Genomic DNA, 18,981 nt, shown 5'->3' with positions numbered 1-18,981 from the left:
ACTTTCAAACATTTAAAAATTGTATAGAATATTATATTTATTTATTTTATTTATCCATATATTAATTTTAATATATAACTTATATTGGTAACTCAAGAAAAAAATAGATAGCTATGGACATGGCATTTTAGGCTACATTTGCTTTAAAAAAGTTTTTAAAATCTGTAATTATTATTGTCAAATTGAAAAAACAAATGATGGACAGTTTCTGTCATGGGGACTTACATGGTGGCACCAAATCTCTAAATTTCACAAATCTGAAAGTTAATCAACATCATTTACTATGTGAGCTATTCGTGGGGGCGGTGTTTTTGTGCCTCCTCTTCAACTTTAAGCCTCGAAAGTGCGAATCACAACCTCAGCGTTTAGAAACAATCCCAGCTAACGTTTCCGTCGTCGTGTAGACCCCCGACTTCCGATCACTTACCGAACTGTACGCTTCATTTTTTCCTGAGTGGAGAAAAATGGCTTTTGAGTTGTCCGAAGATCAGTTAAAAACAGCGGAAAACGAGCTGAAGAAATATTTACCCATGTCGCAGCAGGTATGCTCGGTTAAATCTGTTATATTTTTATTTCTACAAGGAACTGAATGTACTGCAAATAACCAACTACTGAATTAATTTAAGGTTTACGGTTTCCTGGTGATCAGAAACAGAGTCAGATCCGACCCTGTACGGGTTTTAGTGGACAGGTGGCCACAGTTCCGCGTCATTATGTGCAAACCACACGGTGAACAGGTACTGTCTGTGCAGGGGGGGGGGGCTTGCGTGCACACAATACATTGTTTAAATGCCAATACAGATCACGTGTCTATTTTTCTTCCAGAAGAGTGACCTCTTCAAAGATGCACTGCTTTTTGCAACTGATGCTGCTGTTCTAGAAGAAATCCTCAGCAAGTCATCTGTTATTGACTGGAGCAAGTACTTTTGTGTTGGTAATGGCAACAAGCTCTCTTATTGTTTGCATTGTTACTGAATCAGTTCAAACTGTTTATTCGCTGGCTCCCACACTGCAGCCCTGCATATGGTCACTGAAGTCTATTACTGCAAGTGATTTTCAATGAAATAATTAGACCAGCCAATGAAAAGTCATCCTAATGCCTGGTGTTTATGTACTTCTACCTTCAAAGTGGAATTATATCTTTCAAAATGGTATTGTCTTTCATTGTGTTCAAAGTGTTATGGTATGTCATTTAGTGATAGAAAGATATGGGACTGCAAAACAAAAAAAGTTGGGACACATCTATGGTTAAACTTTGCACTTCCCATGTTGGGAGCAAGTTAATCTTTAATAAATCATGTTTTAAGACAAAAACAGGTTCACACATTTAAGGTTTTGATTACTTGTGTTAAAGGAACCAGTGTTTCCCACACTGAGATATTCAAAGCAGTGGCATCAGCAAAGGGTGTACCCTGTAAAAGAGTGGCAAAATGTTACTTGATGACATTGGAAGATGTGAGCAGGCTTCCTCCTGTTGACAGGTATTATTTACACATACAAATATTTAATCATAACTTTTACGTCCTGATAATAATACAAGCTTTGCTCTGTTCCATGTCAGTTCAGGGATCTCAGTAAGCTCTCTTGATGAATCGCACATTGGCTTGGTGAACCAAACTTGGAAGTTTGGAAAGGTCGATGTGGCCGTTGGGCTGATCCGCAACATGATTGCAAACTTCCCCTCCTGCTGCGTGCTGGATGCTGAAGGAAAGCCTGTATCCTGGATTCTGACCTATGCATCAGGCGCTATAGGAATGCTTTACACGCTGCCAGAGCACAGAGGGAAAGGCTATGCCAAAATCCTGGTCAGCAGCTTGGCCAAGAGGAATCATGCACTGGGCTACCCAGTTTACAGCTTCATAGAAGAGGAGAACGCTGTGTCCTACAGGCTCTTTACAAACCTGGGCTTCACTGAAGATCCCTCTTACAGGGAAGCCTGGTTTGTAGTCAATGAATTTCAAATATTTCCATGAAGCACAGAATAAAAGTAAAAAAAAAAAAAATGCTACAGCTTTTTCTGTTCATAAGTTAAAGTCACAAGGTGAACTCAGTCTTTTAGAAAATAGTTGGAATAAAGACGATAGCCAGAATTTTGGGTTAATAGCTCTTTATTTGGCCCTCTTATTGCCCAGGAACATTTCTCTCGTTTATAAAAGGTGTGATCACTTTCACTTCTGGTCTGTCATCTATTTTGACTGTATGGGCTCTAAGTGTACAGTAAATCTCCTGGAAAAATTGCATTAAACCTGGACTGTAAAAATCAAAGAGTAAGTGAAGTAGGCGTTGATTGACAAAAATAATACAAACGTAGCAGTCCCAGACTGCGTACCACAGATAAAGATGATAATTACATGCATGTTCTGAGTGTTTGGATCCAGTAGGATCCACATCTGGATCTGAGTGAGTATGTGATTTCTTGGAGAAGACACTAATTCCTTGGGGCTTGCTTTGGGGTCAGAAAGGGCACCTGTAAGTAGCATTATTTTCAAGCTAACTTCTCCAAATTTCATTTTGATATATTTGTCATAATATGGTGTGAAATGTCCAATTTTTCCCCCTATTTCAGAATAGTAAAGAACCTTTCCACAACTTCCTGGATCAACTCCAAAAATAATCTTCTCTAAGTAGAATCAGTCCCCACCATTGATAACGTTTTGCTAAGAAACAATCAAATCAATCACATTACCTGCACAACAGTTTAAGGGGGTCACCACACCGGATCATTAACCTCAATCCGAGTTTTGGCCACTCTATTGTGGAATTATCCCGATCTGCATAAAGACTTTCTTCCTGGGTTCCTGACACAACCCTTTGCATTTATCTAGCTAAATCAGCTGTGAATCATAAAAAACAACTAACAGTATAATTAAGTACAAACATTTCAAACTGAAGCTAATATGCTTCTAAAAATGGGGACAGTTTAGTACTTCATTAAAAACTGAGGGGAGCAAATAAAGCTAACTTGTCTGTGTAACCATGAGGTAGGCAAGACTGGAAGGTTCTCTCCTGTCTGTTGACCAAGGCTTGAGGAACCAGTTAATGTTCCCATCTGAGTAAATATGAGACAGTTATGTGATCTGCTGGTGAGGACAGCTGAGCGGGGTTAATTATGTTATAAGCGGAGTAATGAGGTGGAAGAAATTTATTTTATTTGGCAGCTTTATAAGCCAAAGCAGGGTCACCAAATTCAGTAAGGTGACCCAATAAAATGATTCCCCAGGCAATGAGGCTTACAATCAAACAACACAGGAGCCAGAAGATTTAACAAAAAGAACAATGAAAGTCGCTCTTGATGTTTGCTGGCTTGTATAACAATGATTAGCAAAAGTGTGTCCTTCACAACTTCTCCTTTTCTTCTGCTGTTCAATAAAGAAGTGGTCTGTTGTTGGATGTCTTTCCCACGTATGATGCGCATTAATTTGCAAGTAATACTATCCATGGTTCTCCAAAGTAAAAGACATTTAATTGTTATCTTGGTGTCATTTATTACTGCTTCACGCACAAACACAAACACGCACACGCTGTACTTGCGTGTTCTCATTTATTTTCACCTGGTTAATCTAGGTTTAGGTACAGCACTTTTTAAAGTCCACTTTCTTTTTTTATCATTAAAATAAAGGGTTCAGATTCCTGAGAGAGGGTTTAGGGTCTCAGTGTTTTGGTGAAGTATTAGAGGCTACACCTGGATTTACCCGTGGTCTCCAGGAAAAATCAAACAAACTGTGACTGTATTTAAAACTTTACAAATATAAAATTAATGAGCAACAGTGACGTTGAGCGTTGGTGGTGGTGGTGACAATGATTATCGTACGTTCTCTTCAATTATACGTCTTGAAAGTGCGAATCACGACAACCTCAGCCTGGAGGAAAAGTCCAGTTAGCGTTTACGTCCACTTCACATCACTTCCGCGATTTCCAGAGTTTCACACACAGATTTGATTTACATGAGCGCACAAATGTCTTTGGAACTGTCAAAAGATCATATTTGATCATATCATATCTGAAACTGAGCAGAAGAGATATTTATCTCGGTCACAGCAGAGTCCACAGGGAGTTTCATGTGCTTTAAATAACTATTTACATTGATTCCCCACTAACAGCCTGCTATGTCTCAGTATGAACAAGAACCACAATAGATTTCAGCTTACTCAGCCTGCAGTCACGAATGTCATGCCACTGTTGCCTTCAGTGTGTCTTTTGTGTCCCTTTTCTCACACATACACTCCCGGAGATGTGTCAGCAACTTCCCCTACTCCTCTGCTGTGCAAGAAGTCGTCCATTGTTTTGTTTTTTCTGTAATCTTTTTTTTCTTTTTAGGTATGCCTTGCCAGTAAAATGCTGGAATATTGAAAGGATAGCATCAAATCAGTTTCCTGTTCTCAGCTGACAGGAGTGACACCTGGTGTGGTCTTGTGCCGCACAAGCCCATCTGCTTCAAGGTTTGCGGTGCAGGATGCTTGGATGTAATGAGTAGTTATTGAGTTACCTTTCTATCAGCTTGAAGAAGTCTGGGCATTCTCATCAGTCTCATTTATTTTTAAAAAGCCTCTATTTTTTGGAAAGCATCCATTACAGCTGCAGGTTATATGGTGCAGGGCATTCTGTGTGATTGTGCAGAGAGGAGATCAGCAGGAGTCTGATCTCCTCACCTCCTCAGGATAGGAGACCAGCCTCCATTTTTATGCATCTTTTTACACTAATGACCTAATGATGGCTTAGGTCACTACTGTATATAGTAATAAGTGTTGTGTGTGTTTTCTAATGTGCTAATATGAAACCTGCGTGTCGAGCTTCTGTGGTGACCTGCTGGGGTGTGTGACATAATCAGAGATCAATTAAATCCATCTAAGCCAAACTGACATAACATGTCTGGTAAATTCTGAATAACTGATAGAGGTCAGGCTTAAATGTTTAATTTTATTTTTGCTTACAATATTGTTCAAATATTTTAGAATTCAGCAGAGAAATTAGATCCAATCTCACATCACTGCTGAAAATATGATCAGCCTTTGATGGAAGGAAGCCAAAACACACTCAGAGAACAGTGAGTTACTATCGCACATACAGCACAGACCACCTAACACACACCTCAATGTCTGTTTGCAATGAGGTGTAAAGGGAGGAAAGAGTGTGTAATGAGGAAGAAGCTAAAACGCTTCTTAAACTGGTCAAACTGGAGAGCTGACACAACCTGTAGAAAGCTGTAAAGAAAAAAAAAGGTTTTAAAATCCCTGTTTGCATAAAACCTTTCAACAACACTGAATTTTATGTGTTTTTTGTTCAGCTGTGTGTAGCAAACATCAGCCAACAACATGAAAGACACGGTGTTTGAAGCCCAGATGTTCCTCCAGTTTCGTGAGGCCGTGCTGTCTAAATTTCACGGAGTTCCATTTGACGTGTAATTATCAACAGTTAAATGACAGTGTTGCAATATTTCTGTGATCCACTGAACATGTTTAAAAATTAATCCTTGTATAGTTAATCTACAGACAAGCTCAACTCCTCAGCATAGTCAAAAAGTACACTGTGGGTGTTTCCACTGTGACCTCCAGACTGCTCAGTGGACAGGCTTAGTTCCTGTTCTGAGCTGTCACATGTGGCAGCCGGTGGGGTCTTTTTGCCCATCTACTTCAAGGTTTGATGTGTTGCATGTTGCATACTGTGACTGTAATGAGTTATTTGAATCATTTCTTTCATCCAATCAAATCAAAGCAGGCTGGATATATCCCTTTAACCTCGGGCATCAACAAGATAGCTGCTGCTCACTAGATGTTGGTGGTGTAGAATATTATATTTTTTTATTTGTTTATTTTTATATATAACTTATATTGGTAATTGAAGTTAAACATAGACGGCTAGGAACATGGCATTTTAGGCTACATGTGCTTGAAAAAAAAAGTTTAAAAATCTGTGAATATTGTAAAAAAAATTAAATAATGGCCAGTTTCTGTCATGGTGGAACATCATGACAGAAACATCACTCGTGTACCTAATAAAGCGGTCGTGTACATTCAAAATATCTTTAAACGTCACAAATCTGAAAGTTAATCAACAAGTTTCTATGTGGGGGCGGGTTTTTTGTGCCTCCTCTTCAACTTTAAGCCTCGAAAGTGCGAATCACAACCTCAGCCTTTAGAAACAATCCCAGCTAACGTTTCCGTCGTCGTGTAGACCCCCGACTTCCGATCACTTCCGCGATTTACCGAACTGTACGCTTCATTTTTTTCCTGAGTGGAGAAAAATGGCTTTTGAGTTGTCCGAAGATCAGTTAAAAACAGCGGAAAACGAGCTGAAGAAATATTTACCCATGTCGCAGCAAGTATGCTCGGTTAAATCTGTTATATGTTTATTTCTACAAGGAGCTGAATGTACTGCAAATAACCAACTACTGAATTAATTTAAGGTTTACGGTTTCCTGGTGATCAGAAACAGAGTCAGATCCGACCCTGTACGCCGGGTTTTAGTGGACAAGTGGCCACAGTTCCGCGTCATTATGTGCAAACCACAGGTTGAACAGGTACTGTCTGTGCAGGGGGGGGCTTGCGTGCACACAATACATTGTTTAAATGCCAATACAGATCACGTGTCTATTTTTCTTCCAGAAGAGTGACCTCTTCAAAGATACACTGCTTTTTGCAACTGATGCTGCTGTTCTAGAAGAAATCCTCAGCAAGTCATCTGTTTTTGACTGGAGCAAGTACTTTTGTGTTGGTAATGGCAACAAGCTCTCTTATTGTTTGCATTGTTACTGAATCAGTTCAAACTGTTTATTCGCTGGCTCCCACACTGCAGCCCTACATATGGTCACTGAAGTCTATTACTGCAAGTGATTTTCAATGAAATAATTAGACCAGCCAATGAAAAGTCATCCTAATGCCTGGTGTTTATGTACTTCTACCTTCAAAGTGGAATTATATCTTTCAAAATGGTATTGTCTTTCATTGTGTTCAAAGTGTTATGGTATGTCATTTAGTGATAGAAAGATATGGCACTGCAAAACAAAAAAAGTTGGGACACATCTATGGTTAAACTTTGCACTTCCCATGTTGGGAGCAAGTTAATCTTTAATAAATCATTTTTAAAGACAAAAACAGGTTCACATGTATAAGGTTTTGATTACTTGTGTTAAAGGAACCAGTGTTTCCCACACTGAGATATTCAAAGCAGTGGCATCAGCAAAGGGTGTACCCTGTAAAAGAGTGGCAAAATGTTACTTGATGACATTGGAAGATGTGAGCAGGCTTCCTCCTGTTGACAGGTATTATTTACACATACGCATAATTATAACTTTTACGTCCTGATAATAATACAAGCTTTGCTCTGTTCCATGTCAGTTCAGGGATCTCAGTAAGCTCTCTTGATGAATCGCACATTGGCTTGGTGAGCCAAACGTGGAAGTTTGGAAAGGACGATGTGGCCGTTGGGCTGATCCGCAACATGATTGCAAACTTCCCCTCCTGCTGCGTGCTGGATGCTGAAGGAAAGCCTGTATCCTGGATTCTGACCTATGCATCAGGCGCTATAGGAATGCTTTACACGCTGCCAGAGCACAGAGGGAAAGGCTATGCCAAAATCCTGGTCAGCAGCTTGGCCAAGAGGAATCATGCACTGGGCTACCCAGTTTACAGCTTCATAGAAGAGGAGAACGCTGTGTCCTACAGGCTCTTTACAAACCTGGGCTTCACTGAAGATCCCTCTTACAGGGAAGCCTGGTTTAGAGTAAATGAATTTCAAATATTTCAATGAGGGACAGAGTAGAAGTAAAACAAAATTATGCTACACCTTTTTCTGTTAATAAGTTACAGTCACAACGTGAGCAAATTCTGTTAGAAAATAGTTGGAATAAATATAGTAGCTAGATTTATGGGTTAATAGCTCTTTTTTTTGGCCCTCTTATTGCTCTGGAATATGCTTGATTTTTTTTGTCTCTACAGCTTATCTCTTTTCTGCACTGGATCTGAAATGAAGAAGGAAAAAACATGAAATTATTTGCACTACAAATGAGCATAAGAATGTAATTCAGTGCTTAACGTCCAGCATCCAGACACAAACTCAATCTTTTGGTGGCATTTGTGATTTTTGTAACTGTAATTACTTCATATACATATATTGTAAAATTTATATACAATGTGACAAAATGTAGTAAAATGAGAAACTGCTCTTGACTGCTTTACCTTTGTTCTGTGAATTCTTCGAGTCGTAGCAGCCATGTTTTCCAGTACTCCAACATCAGCTCTGAGTTGAGCTGGTGAGCATGGGCAGGAGAGCCATCCTTGTATGCCACAACAATGAGTCCATTTTCAACCTGCAGCAGGAACAGATCAGCAGCACACAGTAATCACAAAGATATATTTTGAACAGTGCAACCTTTGTAAAAAAAATACAAGCTAATCACATCATTTATCTTAGTAGATCACCTGGTACTTGTAGTTGGCATCACTGTTCAAAGCCCCAGCATAGGCCGCCACTTGAAGAGGGTTATCGTACGTGTTGCTTAGGAACGGTTTGGGTTTATCAGAAGTTTTCCAGTCAATAACACATAGTACACCCCTGCAGGAAAAAGTTTGAATGAGTCAAGTTAAGGAAATTAGTTTAAAAAAAGATAAATAACTCAAGCCTGGTGTGGAAAAGAGGTCTGGAAATCAGTTTTTTCACCTGTAGCGAGCAACGCAATCCACAACTCCCAGGTAGTTCAGTGTTTCATGCTGTACGGTGCTTTCTATAGCTCTCACCGCTCGGATGTCCTCCAGGATGTCAGAGACACTCTGCATGTATCCCTGTACCTCAGGTGGATACTCTGAAGGACTTCTATCCTTCCATGTTGCATGTGAAGTAAGAACATCCTCCAAGGCTGAATGGAAAAGCTTCCCTTGCCTAAATAAATCTGTTTTTAAGTACAACAAAAAGACAGTCACTTTTTCATTTGATCTCACCACATTCACACTAAGATAACTCAAGTCTTTCATATCTTACTTTGACTGTATTCTTTGAAGCCTTCCTCTCCAAGCTCCGCAATCATTTTCTTCCTCCACCTCTCCAGGTAGAAGATCTGGTCTGGGGAGAGGGTCTGCTGAAGGATGCGGGTCACGCTTGGTACCAGAGACCTGCCTTGCCCTCTGTTTAACAAAATCCGAGCTGGAGGTCCTGACTCTGGCTCTTCTGTTTCTATAGGTTCTTGACAGTCTAAGAATGGATGAAGGACTTTAGGTACCCTCGTCTTTGCAATTGTAGGAGTCTGGGCTTTGACAACAGGTCCATACATTTGGTCATCTTCCGCTTGGAGGGTCTCCGGAGTTTGAGAACTGACCCTGGTCGACATGACGGACTTCACGAGAGAAGAGTAGCGCTCTGTGTCCACTGAACTGTACGGACTGCGTCTTTTTGACGATCGTAAACAATGATAAGCAGAAAAGTGGCTCACGGGGAGGGAGGTGCTTTGAGGTACAATGATGCCTCTGACGCATAAAACTCGTTTAAAAGTGAACATTCTGGAGACTTTCACACAATTGGCCAACAAGGCGATATCTTATTGGCTAAATTACTACAGGCAACTACAGCGGGCCTGAAGCTTCAAAGTATATTTAAGGATTTTGTATTTATTTTCACCACCGGTGGTACTTGCCCCAACATGTTCTCATGTGACTCCAAACAAATCGGACAGTTTCTGAACGACGCGCCTTTTCGTTACACAATATCCTGTAGCTGGGAAATGGAGTTCCGAGCGGTGCTTTCAACGAATAAACTTACGACCTTATAAACTACGTTACCCATAATGTGCGGTGTAACATCAAAATACATCCGTCGAATTATTTACTCTGCCGCACAGTTGACTGAGCTGTCCTTTTACTTTTTTTGTTCGTTAGTACGCAACTGTCCGTTACTTAAAAAGGTGTGACACTGCTGTTTATAAAAAAATAAGTTATCACAATGCCCGTGCTTTATGAAAACTTTTTACAGGAGTGTGATGCGATTGAGTAAGCGAAGAGCCAATCGTAGCGTTTGTAAATTCCTACACTGTCCAGTCATATTCATGTGAGGCGGGATTGAATTTGTCGTCACTGGGATGTGGGCGAAAAAATGTTTTGACAGTTCGTTTTGGTAGCTAACTAGCCACCAGAGAGTTCGCTTCCTGCAAATAGTTGTGTTATTCTAGTGATCGTCTTCCTGGCATTCTTTCGATTTGAGTGCCATTATGACATCAATAGATGAAAACAGTAAAGAAAAGGTAGGTTAAACCTTTCGTAGCAATAAAAATTGCATTAATAGTCAGCACCAAGATAGCTAACGTTAACGATTGCTTTCTGGCTAAGTTATTGAGTTCTTTTCGTTCTACATAACGATAGCCTCCGGCTAACGCTAGCCAACAGTTTATTGACGAGACTGTCAGGAACGGTATTTTAAAACTCCTGGTTGGGGTGGGGATTTTGTTTTCTAATAAAATTTGTTGCAGCGAACGCGTCTAAACATGCAACACATTGCGACAGAAAAGTCGCTTAGCCGGTGCTAAATTCTGACTCCCCCACCTCCTCCGCGTAATTCAACGCTTATAATAAAAAGACGGTAATTTTCGGCTAGGCACCAATGTCATGAATGTGGCGCTTCTGCTGTTTTTTGTGTCCAACAAACTGGTGTATTCAGCTGCTGTGCAGCACAAAGCTCAGTGGCATCGCAGTGTGGTCTGTATGTGAAGTTTTTTTTTCTGCTGTTTTGACAGATGCTAATTAAACCTCACAGTAACTTTGACAGATGTAGCTTGTGGTGCTGCTGAATCATACCATTTATGTCAGTCGAGTTAGACTGCTAAAAAATAAATAAAAATAAAAAATACCAAAGTAGCATTAAAACCTCATCACAAGTTGCAACAAAACCTGAGGAAATGCAGGAATTTTAGATGGCTATATCTTATAAACTGTCAGTAAAGTGTAACACGTCGCTTCGTCCAGCAAGACTGTAAATGATGAGATATGTTTACTCTTTATTTACCAAGGGTGTGGGCCTAGTTTTTAATCTCAAGCAGGACTAGCGCATCTGGAGGCACAGTTCTGTACACTTTTCTTGAATCCCTGTGCATTTTAGATAAAATGTTTAGTTCTTTTTTAAAATTGATAATGTCTATAGATTGAGCTCAGTAGATTTCATAGTTGCTTTCATTCGGTTTGTATCTTAATTCCATGTTGGGTGTTGAATCAGGATGAATGCTTTGGGCTCAGCACTGTATCTGCTTACAATATGCCTCAGAGATGTTTGTATATTGTGAAGTTGCAGCCACTGAGGATTTGTAGAAGTGCTTTAGTGGCAAGTTTTTACTGGTACTGTTGCAGTTGGGAAATATGAAACATGAGCAAATGAGATTGTTTGTGCCCGTTGCATAAAATATTTATATCCAATACAAAGAAATAGTCAGCGAAGTGACCCTAGAGTTATTGAGGTCTGTTGATTACTAAATCGAGCTGAAAGAATGTGTATTGGTAGACACATACGATTCTCTGTGGACACTTCTCGTTTTCCAAATGCAAAATCTCAGTCTTTTGATGAGTATTATTAAGCCATCTTTTAAAAATACAGGATTCAATAAGCTCTGCCTGTCTTATTGTCGAGCTACACAAACCAAACATCAGGGGTAATAAGTCAAAAATGGCAAGAACTGTTGAATATGTCCTAAAAGCAATGTTTAAAAACCAAATGACTTCACACACAAAAGCAATGTGTTTATGTTTTTTGGTCTGTTATTTCTCCTCAGTTGCGCTCTGTGTCTGTGGACCTAAACCATGATGCCTCTCTTCTTATTGACATTCCCGATGCACTCTGTGAAAGAGACAAAGTCAAGTTTACAGTTCATACAAAGGTAAAAAGGAAAAGAATGTTTGTGTCTCAACAGTGAGAAAGAACAACGTTTAAACTTAATCCTAGCCTTTAATCCCTTCTATAATAGTGTTTGCTGATATGTTGTCAGTAATATTTACAAAGTGCTATTAACTGTTTTCCCAGACCACACTGAGCTCTTTCCAGAAGCCGGATTTCTCTGTTCCCAGGCAGCATGAAGATTTCATCTGGTTACATGACACTCTGGTGGAGACGGAGGATTATGCTGGCCTAATAGTGCGTAGAACTATTTACAGAGATGGCTCACACCCAGAGACAGAAGCTGTTGATTTCACAGTTCAACTTAACTTTTAAATCGTTTGCACTCAGAAACCAACAGAAACCATAAACGCAAACTTAAATTCCAAAAGTATAAAATAGACTTTTTTTCTCTTTTTTTGAAGCCTCACAACCATTTAACTATCAGTGAAAATTTATTTGTTTCCTGATTCATTATTCACAGATTCCACCAGCACCCCCGAAGCCTGACTTTGACAGCCCAAGAGACAAGATGCACAAGCTGGGGGAAGGTGAAGCCACTATGACCAAAGAGGAGTACACTAAAATGAAACAGGAGCTGGAGGCGTGAGTGCGACACTCAAATCAAAAAACTGGATTTTTCTTTGTATCCTTTTATCTTCATGGCATGCTAGATTTCTATTAGCAAGCTACGTATGTAAAATATTGTCCACTTCACCAAAAATGTCCATGTAATATATTCTGTTTTGTATTTTTTTAGTGAATACCTGGCCGTCTTTAAGAAAACTGTCCAAGTGCATGAAATCTTCCTGCAGAGACTGTCTTCTCACCCTGTTTTAAGCAAAGACAGAAACTTCCAGATTTTCTTGGAGTATGACCAGGATGTGAGTTCCTCTTAGTGCTGACTTCCTTTCACGGGTTATTCGTTGGAAAGAGAGGAAGTAGAGTTTATGACACATGGTTTGCATCCTGCTGTGATCAGCACACTTATCTGTGTGGTCTGTCAGTAGCAGCAGCCATAGAGTTCAGATAAGTGTTAAATATTCTGTATACAATTTTTAGAAATGTCTATGCAAAGTAATGAAATGTTGGTAGATTCACAAATAATACTAAAGTCTTGGGCTTGAACTATTGATTATTTAAGTAAACATGTAGTTTGTCCCATCAATTAATTGGATAAAAATACTTCTGTCATTATTAATGAGGAATAACAAATAATCAAAAAAGAAATATCACAATATCACTGCTCATTGGTTTTTATTTTAGAAATTGTAATTTTAATAGCACTTAATACAATTGAATTCATAAATAATTTTTTATATTTATGGTAATCTAAGTCTGTAGAATAATGTCATTTAAGCCCTGAAACAAATATTGTCTAGTACACCCCATGCTCCCCCTTAGACACACCCCTGCTTGCTGCAGGTATCGCTGTGATAGAAAGTAGGACAGCTGCCATCAGCCTTCAGCAGCTGCATAATTTAAACATCATGTCACACTAAGCTAACGGTTCACCTGCACACATACACTTTTATTTTAACTTCTGTAGCTTTACTGTAAATAAATCCTGTGTAAAACAAATGGCGGTGAATGGGGGCAGCTACAGAGTTCTCTTTTCTTTACACTGGAGCTTTGTTGAACAAGCAGTTTGATGAGGGACTCCCGCCAGCTTTTTCCTAATAAAGGTTTTAATGGGGAGTGCAGTGGTCGCTAACGATAACAGCTCCGCTTCTGTTCTTCAACGTGTGTAGACGCTCCATGTCAAACTACTTACATGGTACTCAATGAATCATTGCAGCCTTATTTCAGTCCTTATTTTTCAAAGCATCATATATAAAGTTCTCATTAATAAATTACAGAATTATTGATTACTGTGTTCAAATTCTGTCATTTTAGCTCAGTGTGAGGCGAAAAAATGCAAAGGAAATGTTTGGAGGATTCTTTAAAAACATGGTAAAGTCAGCTGATGAAGTCCTTATCTCAGGAGTAAAGGTGAGACTTATGCACAGTCTGCTTGCAGTTAATGTTGGATAGTGTCCCACGTGAAGCATTATAGCCACTTCTTTAATGACTTTTGTGTCTTTCTGTTTCGCCTGCAGGAAGTTGATGACTTTTTTGAGCAGGAAAAAACCTTCTTGCTTGACTATTACAGCAAGATCAAAGATTCCACTGCCAAAGCAGAGAAAATGACCCGTGCACACAAAAGTATGTCATGTTTATCTTAGAGCATTTACTCGGTTTGGATGATTTAATTTATGTGTGCAATTTTCTACATTTTGATATTTCTCTTGTTACAGATATTGCAGATGATTATATTCACATTTCTGCCACTCTGAACAGTCTCGCAGCTGATGATATGACAGCAAATAAGAAGTGAGTGCAACACGTGAAATATGTGTTATTACACAGATGTAGAGCATGGCTCTGTGTGACATTGTAGTGATTCCTTTTCTTTTTTCCTGCAGAAATCTTGAGAAGCTGTCAGACTTGTTTGAGAAGTTTAGAGTAAGTAGAGCTTTAACTAATAACAAGCAGTGACACTTACTCTGCTCTGGTTTAGTTTGAACATAATATTGTCTCTGCAGAAAGTGGAGGGAAGAGTGGCGTCTGACCAGGACCTAAAACTCACAGAGCTGCTGAGATACTACATGAGAGACATCCAAGCTGCTAAGGTGAGACATGTTCATCTTCTGTCTTCACACAGCTTGGACAGATTTATAACCATTGTGCCCAGTCGCTGTATCTCTCACTCTATATACATTTAATGGCCACTTTATAAGGTGCAGCTGTTCAACTGCTCATTAATATTAACAAATAACCATCTTGGCATTTACCGAAAACTGTGCTAAAAAGAGAAAATATCCCACGAGTGGGAATTCCCCCGGTGAATATGGCTTGGTAACCCAGAGAGTTACTCAAACAGTCACTCCTTACAATTAAGATGCGCAGAAGAGCATCTCTGAATGCACAGCACATCAAACCTTAAAGCAAATGGGCAACAGCAGCAGAAAGCTCCAGTGGGTGCCACTCATGTCACCTCAGAACAGGAAATTGAGGCTGCAGTTCACACAGGCTCACCGAATCGGTCAATAGATGACTGGAAAGTAGGCTGGTCTGATGAGTCACAATTTCTGCCGCGACCATCAGATGGTAGGGTCAGAATTTGGTGTAAACTACATAAAGGCAAGGATCCGTCCTGCCTTGAATCAGCGGTTCAGGCTGTTGGTGGTGTAATGGTGCGAGGGATATTTTCTTGGTACTCTTTGGGAACCCATCCTCTGATGGCCACTTTCAGCAGGAGAGCACACCATGTCACTAAGCACAAGTAATCGCAAACTACTTTCCTCAGTATGTGAAAGAGTTGAAAGAAACTATAGATGAGGAATGCACTTCCTGCTTTCTGTGAATTAAACTCAATATTGTCCATGCCTTTTTATAACAGTAACAATTTGAATATTGTAAAATGTTGCATGTTGAACGGCTTCTTTAGGTCTACTGCCAAACTTTTATTCATCTCGTAAAACTATTTCTAACATGGTTTTTAGGACCTTCTGTACAGACGAGCCCGGGCGTTGGCTGACTACGAGAACTCTAACAAAGCTTTGGATAAGGCCCGACTGAAGAGCAAGGATATTCCCCAGGCGGAGGAACACCAGCGGCAGTGCCTGCAGAAATTTGACAAGCTCTCAGAATCTGGGAAGAAAGGTGTGTGTGTTCATGCGTAACCGATGCAGACTGCCTCTGTACTCGTTTCTTTGTGTCTAAAGTGACATTTTCTTTTTAAACTCCGCAATCTTATCCTGACAGAACTCACCAGTTTCAAGGGCAGACGAGTCGTGGCCTTCAGAAAGAACTTCATAGAGATGGCTGAGCTTGAGATAAAGCACGCCAAGGTGAGCAGCAAAGTAAAGGAAGATGCATATGTACTATCATCTTTTCCCTTCAACGCTCCAAGAGACAAATGGCAAAATTTTAATAAAGACAAATATTTAAGTAAAAAAAAAAAGTTATAAATAGCTTACATGTCATTACAAGCATGTGATACAAAGCTTTGCTCAAGCCCAATGAATGTTCTGTTGCTTTTGTCTCCACAGAACAGCGTGGCTCTATTGCAGGGTTGCATCGAGCTGCTCAAGAGCAACTGATGCGCTGAAGTATTCCTGTGCTGCCATCACAAAGTGACCAGTCAAAGAACGGAAACTGGGCGTCCCCGGGGGAGGGGGCCTTGCATGGACATGAATCTCAGCTCTGTGCCCGCTCTCGCCTGGATCTGATGCCACTTTTAAACCCTGCACAAGATTAAGTGTCTTGTATGCACAGTGTCTTCATGTTTACAGAGTCCCTGTCCTCTGGTCTGTGGTCCAACCTTTTCCATTAATTTAAGGAAGTCTAGCTCAATGTGAATGGCTCCAGAAGAGAATGTGGCGGCCCAACATCAAGGTCTTCCATATTTTTTTGCAGCATCAAATCATTTTGGGGGTTTTTTGTTTTGATTTTTTACCTTAAACACATATTATATTTCTTGCCTTTCGATCATGTTTCTGCCTTCATTTCCTCCACTCTAACCTCTTTCTTTATATATACTTTTACACAACTTTAAAATACTTAGATAATCATTTCCACATAATTGATTGATTTATGATTTATGTGTTTTCTCTTTTGGGGCTTTTATTTTTTGTTAATTAAACAGTTTTACAGAAACAAAACCGATGCCTGGAAAAAAACATCCTCATGCTCTGCATTCCTGGGCTCTGAGATTAGTGAACAGCCAAACCAACCCTCTAGTAAGAAAATTCATGACTCACATAGAAGATAAGACAGAAAATCGTAGTGTACGAAAATAGCTGAACTTCTCCTCAGGAATTGGATTGGTTTCCCGCATTCTGGTTTGTAAGACGTGGCCTGAAATCTCACAGTTATCAAAGATGTGGGATGGAGTCAAATAGTAGGCTGTTTGAGCATAGAGCATAGAAAAGTATACATTTATAGTTTTGGTTTCATTTAAAGACACTCATTGTCGCTGCACCTGCCTGTTTACTCCCGCTGTGTCCATTGCTTATTCCTTTTCAGTTTGCGGTTATTTTATCTTTATTTACTTTTTCCGATTTGTTACTGATAGTTTCACGGAGACCTCCTATATTTTCCTGATCCCCTCAACAGTTTGTTTGGAAAAAAATAAAATGGAATAAAAATGAAAGATGCACTAAGCTGAAAACTACTTTACAATCACGACCAGGCTTGGTGAAGTGTTAAAAATGCATTATAGTTTTTTAAGAAATTGAATGTATTTCTAATGGATTCCAGCTGTGTGAATTCCTTCACATGATGTTTTTTCATACAGAACATTAGCATTTTATAAAATTCTTATTAAGGCTGTTTAATAAACCCTACTTTCCCAAATTTCATCTTGGTTTTTTGTTTTTATGCCACACATGCAGTCTCTTCGATCCTTACTATTCTCCACTCACGTACCAAGAGCCTGAAGCTCTTCCACTACTACCTCTAGGTGGCACTGTCAGCATTTCTACGGTGTCCTTGAAGTTACACACAGCTGTATGCACGTTTGTGTTAAATCCATCGACCACAGTGGATCCTGCAATTGGACGGTATCGTGTATTAGGTAACCTTTGAGGAAATGCCAGGGGGCTTATGGGAATTACCATGACCAACGTGCTCACTGTGTGACCTACTTTAGCAGTTGCACAAAGCAACGTACAGCTCAGGTAGAACTACCAATATTTTGTGTAACAGGTCAAGGACTTATTGCTAGTATGCAATGCACTCAGTAAATATTTTTTTTTTTTTTTAAACCCAAAAAATTTAAAGCCATTATTATGATGAACATCCTAATAGATAATACAGATTCTTTAACGAAGCTTTTGCTGTTGGAGTTGTAGAAAAGCAGAATTGCAATGATAATGCACGTAGAGTCTACTCATACATCCGTGGGGGATCTGTCAATATTAGACAGCCCCAGTCTTTCAGTCACAGTGACCTGTAAGGTTCGCGCTAGTCACTGATTGGTTAAAACAGCTGACTGTAGCCAATGACATTATAACAAATAATCAGTACAAACAAAGGAGCCTGCCAGCTGTGGTAAGAGCAAACAGGATTTAGAAGTGCAGCATCAAAGAGTTAAAGCAAGACCTGCCTTTGGAACAAGATGAGATTAAAAAAAAAAAAAAAAAAGGCATAGATGTCAACCGTAGACGTGTGTTTAAGGTTGCCAAAGAAGAGACATTTGCTTATGTGGGGTTAAAGTCCCTTCACCACAGCTACATGAAACAGAAAAGTATCAGTCCTAAATTTAGTCTATTCATGTTCTCTTTGTGCAGCTCCACTGATCTGATAAGTCACCTCAGAAACAAAACCGTTGGAGAAAAGGACGCACTGTGTGAAATTTGGCTGCGTAAACCGGTGTAAAAAAGATAAATGGTGTTTGCTTCAAAGATAGACTGTAGTTAGATGATTTTGTGAATTTCTGTATCTCCTCCTAGGCAAACTTAGATCATTTACAGGCTGTGATAAGAAATGGGTTTTGTGCATTCTTAGAACTTCTGGATAGATTGTTAGTGATTTGCCAGTAATAATTTATTCAGTACCATCTTTATATTCCACTTTTAATCCTCAGTGGCATGCAAAGCACTATTACATAATCAGGCCCAGGATTTTTTAAGAAAGCACAATAGAGCGCGAGAAAAAAGGGACACTGCTTCAGGTGTACGTTTGTCTGCTGTGTCATATAGTCTTTTTTCACTTTGGTTTTGTTCATGGTTGAGTGAGCCTGTGAAAGCACCTGCCTCATGGCTCAGAGCTCAGCAGTGGTCACCAGAAAATCATCATAAATGCTGATATAAGCCTTACAGTAGGACTCAGAGCCATGACGCATGAAAACCTCCCCATAAAGAGAATGTACTCTCTGAATGTTTTTTTTTTAACCGCACCTGCAGGGCTTATTGACGTAACTGGATCATCTGTGCTTCCTTATTGAAACGGGTTAGGATGCTTCTTCCTGGTCCTGCAAAGATTTCTGAAATTCTTCTCAGCTTCTGAGAGTAAGAAGAGAAAGCAGCACTTCGATTTTGGCCCTCAGCAATATAAATATCTAACATTGCCTCCTTGCCTGCCCCCTGACACAGA

The 18,981-nt window shown here is 39.7% G+C and overlaps 4 protein-coding genes across 6 annotated transcripts; 3 read left to right on the top strand and 1 right to left on the bottom strand.

The window, feature by feature from the left end:
• The first annotated feature begins 322 nt into the window (after window positions 1-322).
• On the top strand, window positions 323-3,471 carry LOC106675452 (glycine N-acyltransferase). 2 transcript variants are annotated; one of them, XM_024804672.2, is made up of 5 exons: window positions 323-542; window positions 627-737; window positions 829-934; window positions 1,355-1,481; window positions 1,562-3,471. In XM_024804672.2, the coding sequence occupies exons 1-5, from the start codon at window positions 465-467 to the stop codon at window positions 1,971-1,973; spliced, it is 834 nt and encodes a 277-aa protein (XP_024660440.2). In that variant the 5' UTR covers window positions 323-464; the 3' UTR covers window positions 1,974-3,471. The 2 variants fall into 2 exon arrangements, with proteins under 2 accessions (XP_024660440.2, XP_024660439.2); XM_024804671.2 differs by having other exon boundaries at window positions 325-542; window positions 826-934.
• Window positions 3,472-6,090: 2,619 nt separating this feature from the next.
• Window positions 6,091-8,173, top strand: LOC101465005 (glycine N-acyltransferase). Of its 2 annotated transcripts, none has more exons than XM_024804670.2 (5): window positions 6,091-6,319; window positions 6,404-6,517; window positions 6,606-6,711; window positions 7,132-7,258; window positions 7,335-8,173. In XM_024804670.2, exons 1-5 carry the CDS (start codon window positions 6,242-6,244, stop codon window positions 7,744-7,746), a joined length of 837 nt encoding a protein of 278 aa, XP_024660438.1. In that variant the 5' UTR covers window positions 6,091-6,241; the 3' UTR covers window positions 7,747-8,173. The 2 variants fall into 2 exon arrangements, with proteins under 2 accessions (XP_024660438.1, XP_024660437.1); XM_024804669.2 differs by having other exon boundaries at window positions 6,094-6,319; window positions 6,603-6,711.
• mgme1 (mitochondrial genome maintenance exonuclease 1) lies at window positions 7,021-9,831 on the bottom strand. The gene is made up of 5 exons (XM_004559781.6): window positions 8,974-9,831; window positions 8,656-8,884; window positions 8,418-8,550; window positions 8,175-8,305; window positions 7,021-7,957 (listed from the first exon to the last, which is right to left on the bottom strand). The coding sequence occupies exons 1-5, from the start codon at window positions 9,485-9,487 to the stop codon at window positions 7,936-7,938; spliced, it is 1,029 nt and encodes a 342-aa protein (XP_004559838.1). The 5' UTR covers window positions 9,488-9,831; the 3' UTR covers window positions 7,021-7,935.
• Window positions 9,832-9,959: 128 nt separating this feature from the next.
• On the top strand, window positions 9,960-17,241 carry snx5 (sorting nexin 5). The gene is made up of 13 exons (XM_004559783.5): window positions 9,960-10,225; window positions 11,741-11,845; window positions 11,989-12,099; window positions 12,326-12,447; window positions 12,602-12,725; window positions 13,738-13,833; window positions 13,941-14,046; window positions 14,139-14,214; window positions 14,307-14,346; window positions 14,427-14,513; window positions 15,387-15,546; window positions 15,649-15,734; window positions 15,936-17,241. The coding sequence occupies exons 1-13, from the start codon at window positions 10,193-10,195 to the stop codon at window positions 15,984-15,986; spliced, it is 1,197 nt and encodes a 398-aa protein (XP_004559840.1). The 5' UTR covers window positions 9,960-10,192; the 3' UTR covers window positions 15,987-17,241.
• The last annotated feature ends 1,740 nt before the right edge of the window (window positions 17,242-18,981 follow it).

The sequence above is a fragment of the Maylandia zebra genome, linkage group LG13, assembly GCF_041146795.1.
Source record: "Maylandia zebra isolate NMK-2024a linkage group LG13, Mzebra_GT3a, whole genome shotgun sequence".
Classification (NCBI taxonomy): domain Eukaryota; kingdom Metazoa; phylum Chordata; class Actinopteri; order Cichliformes; family Cichlidae; genus Maylandia; species Maylandia zebra.
Note: the sequence above shows the minus strand (reverse complement) of the source record. Positions and strands in the feature narration are given on the sequence as shown.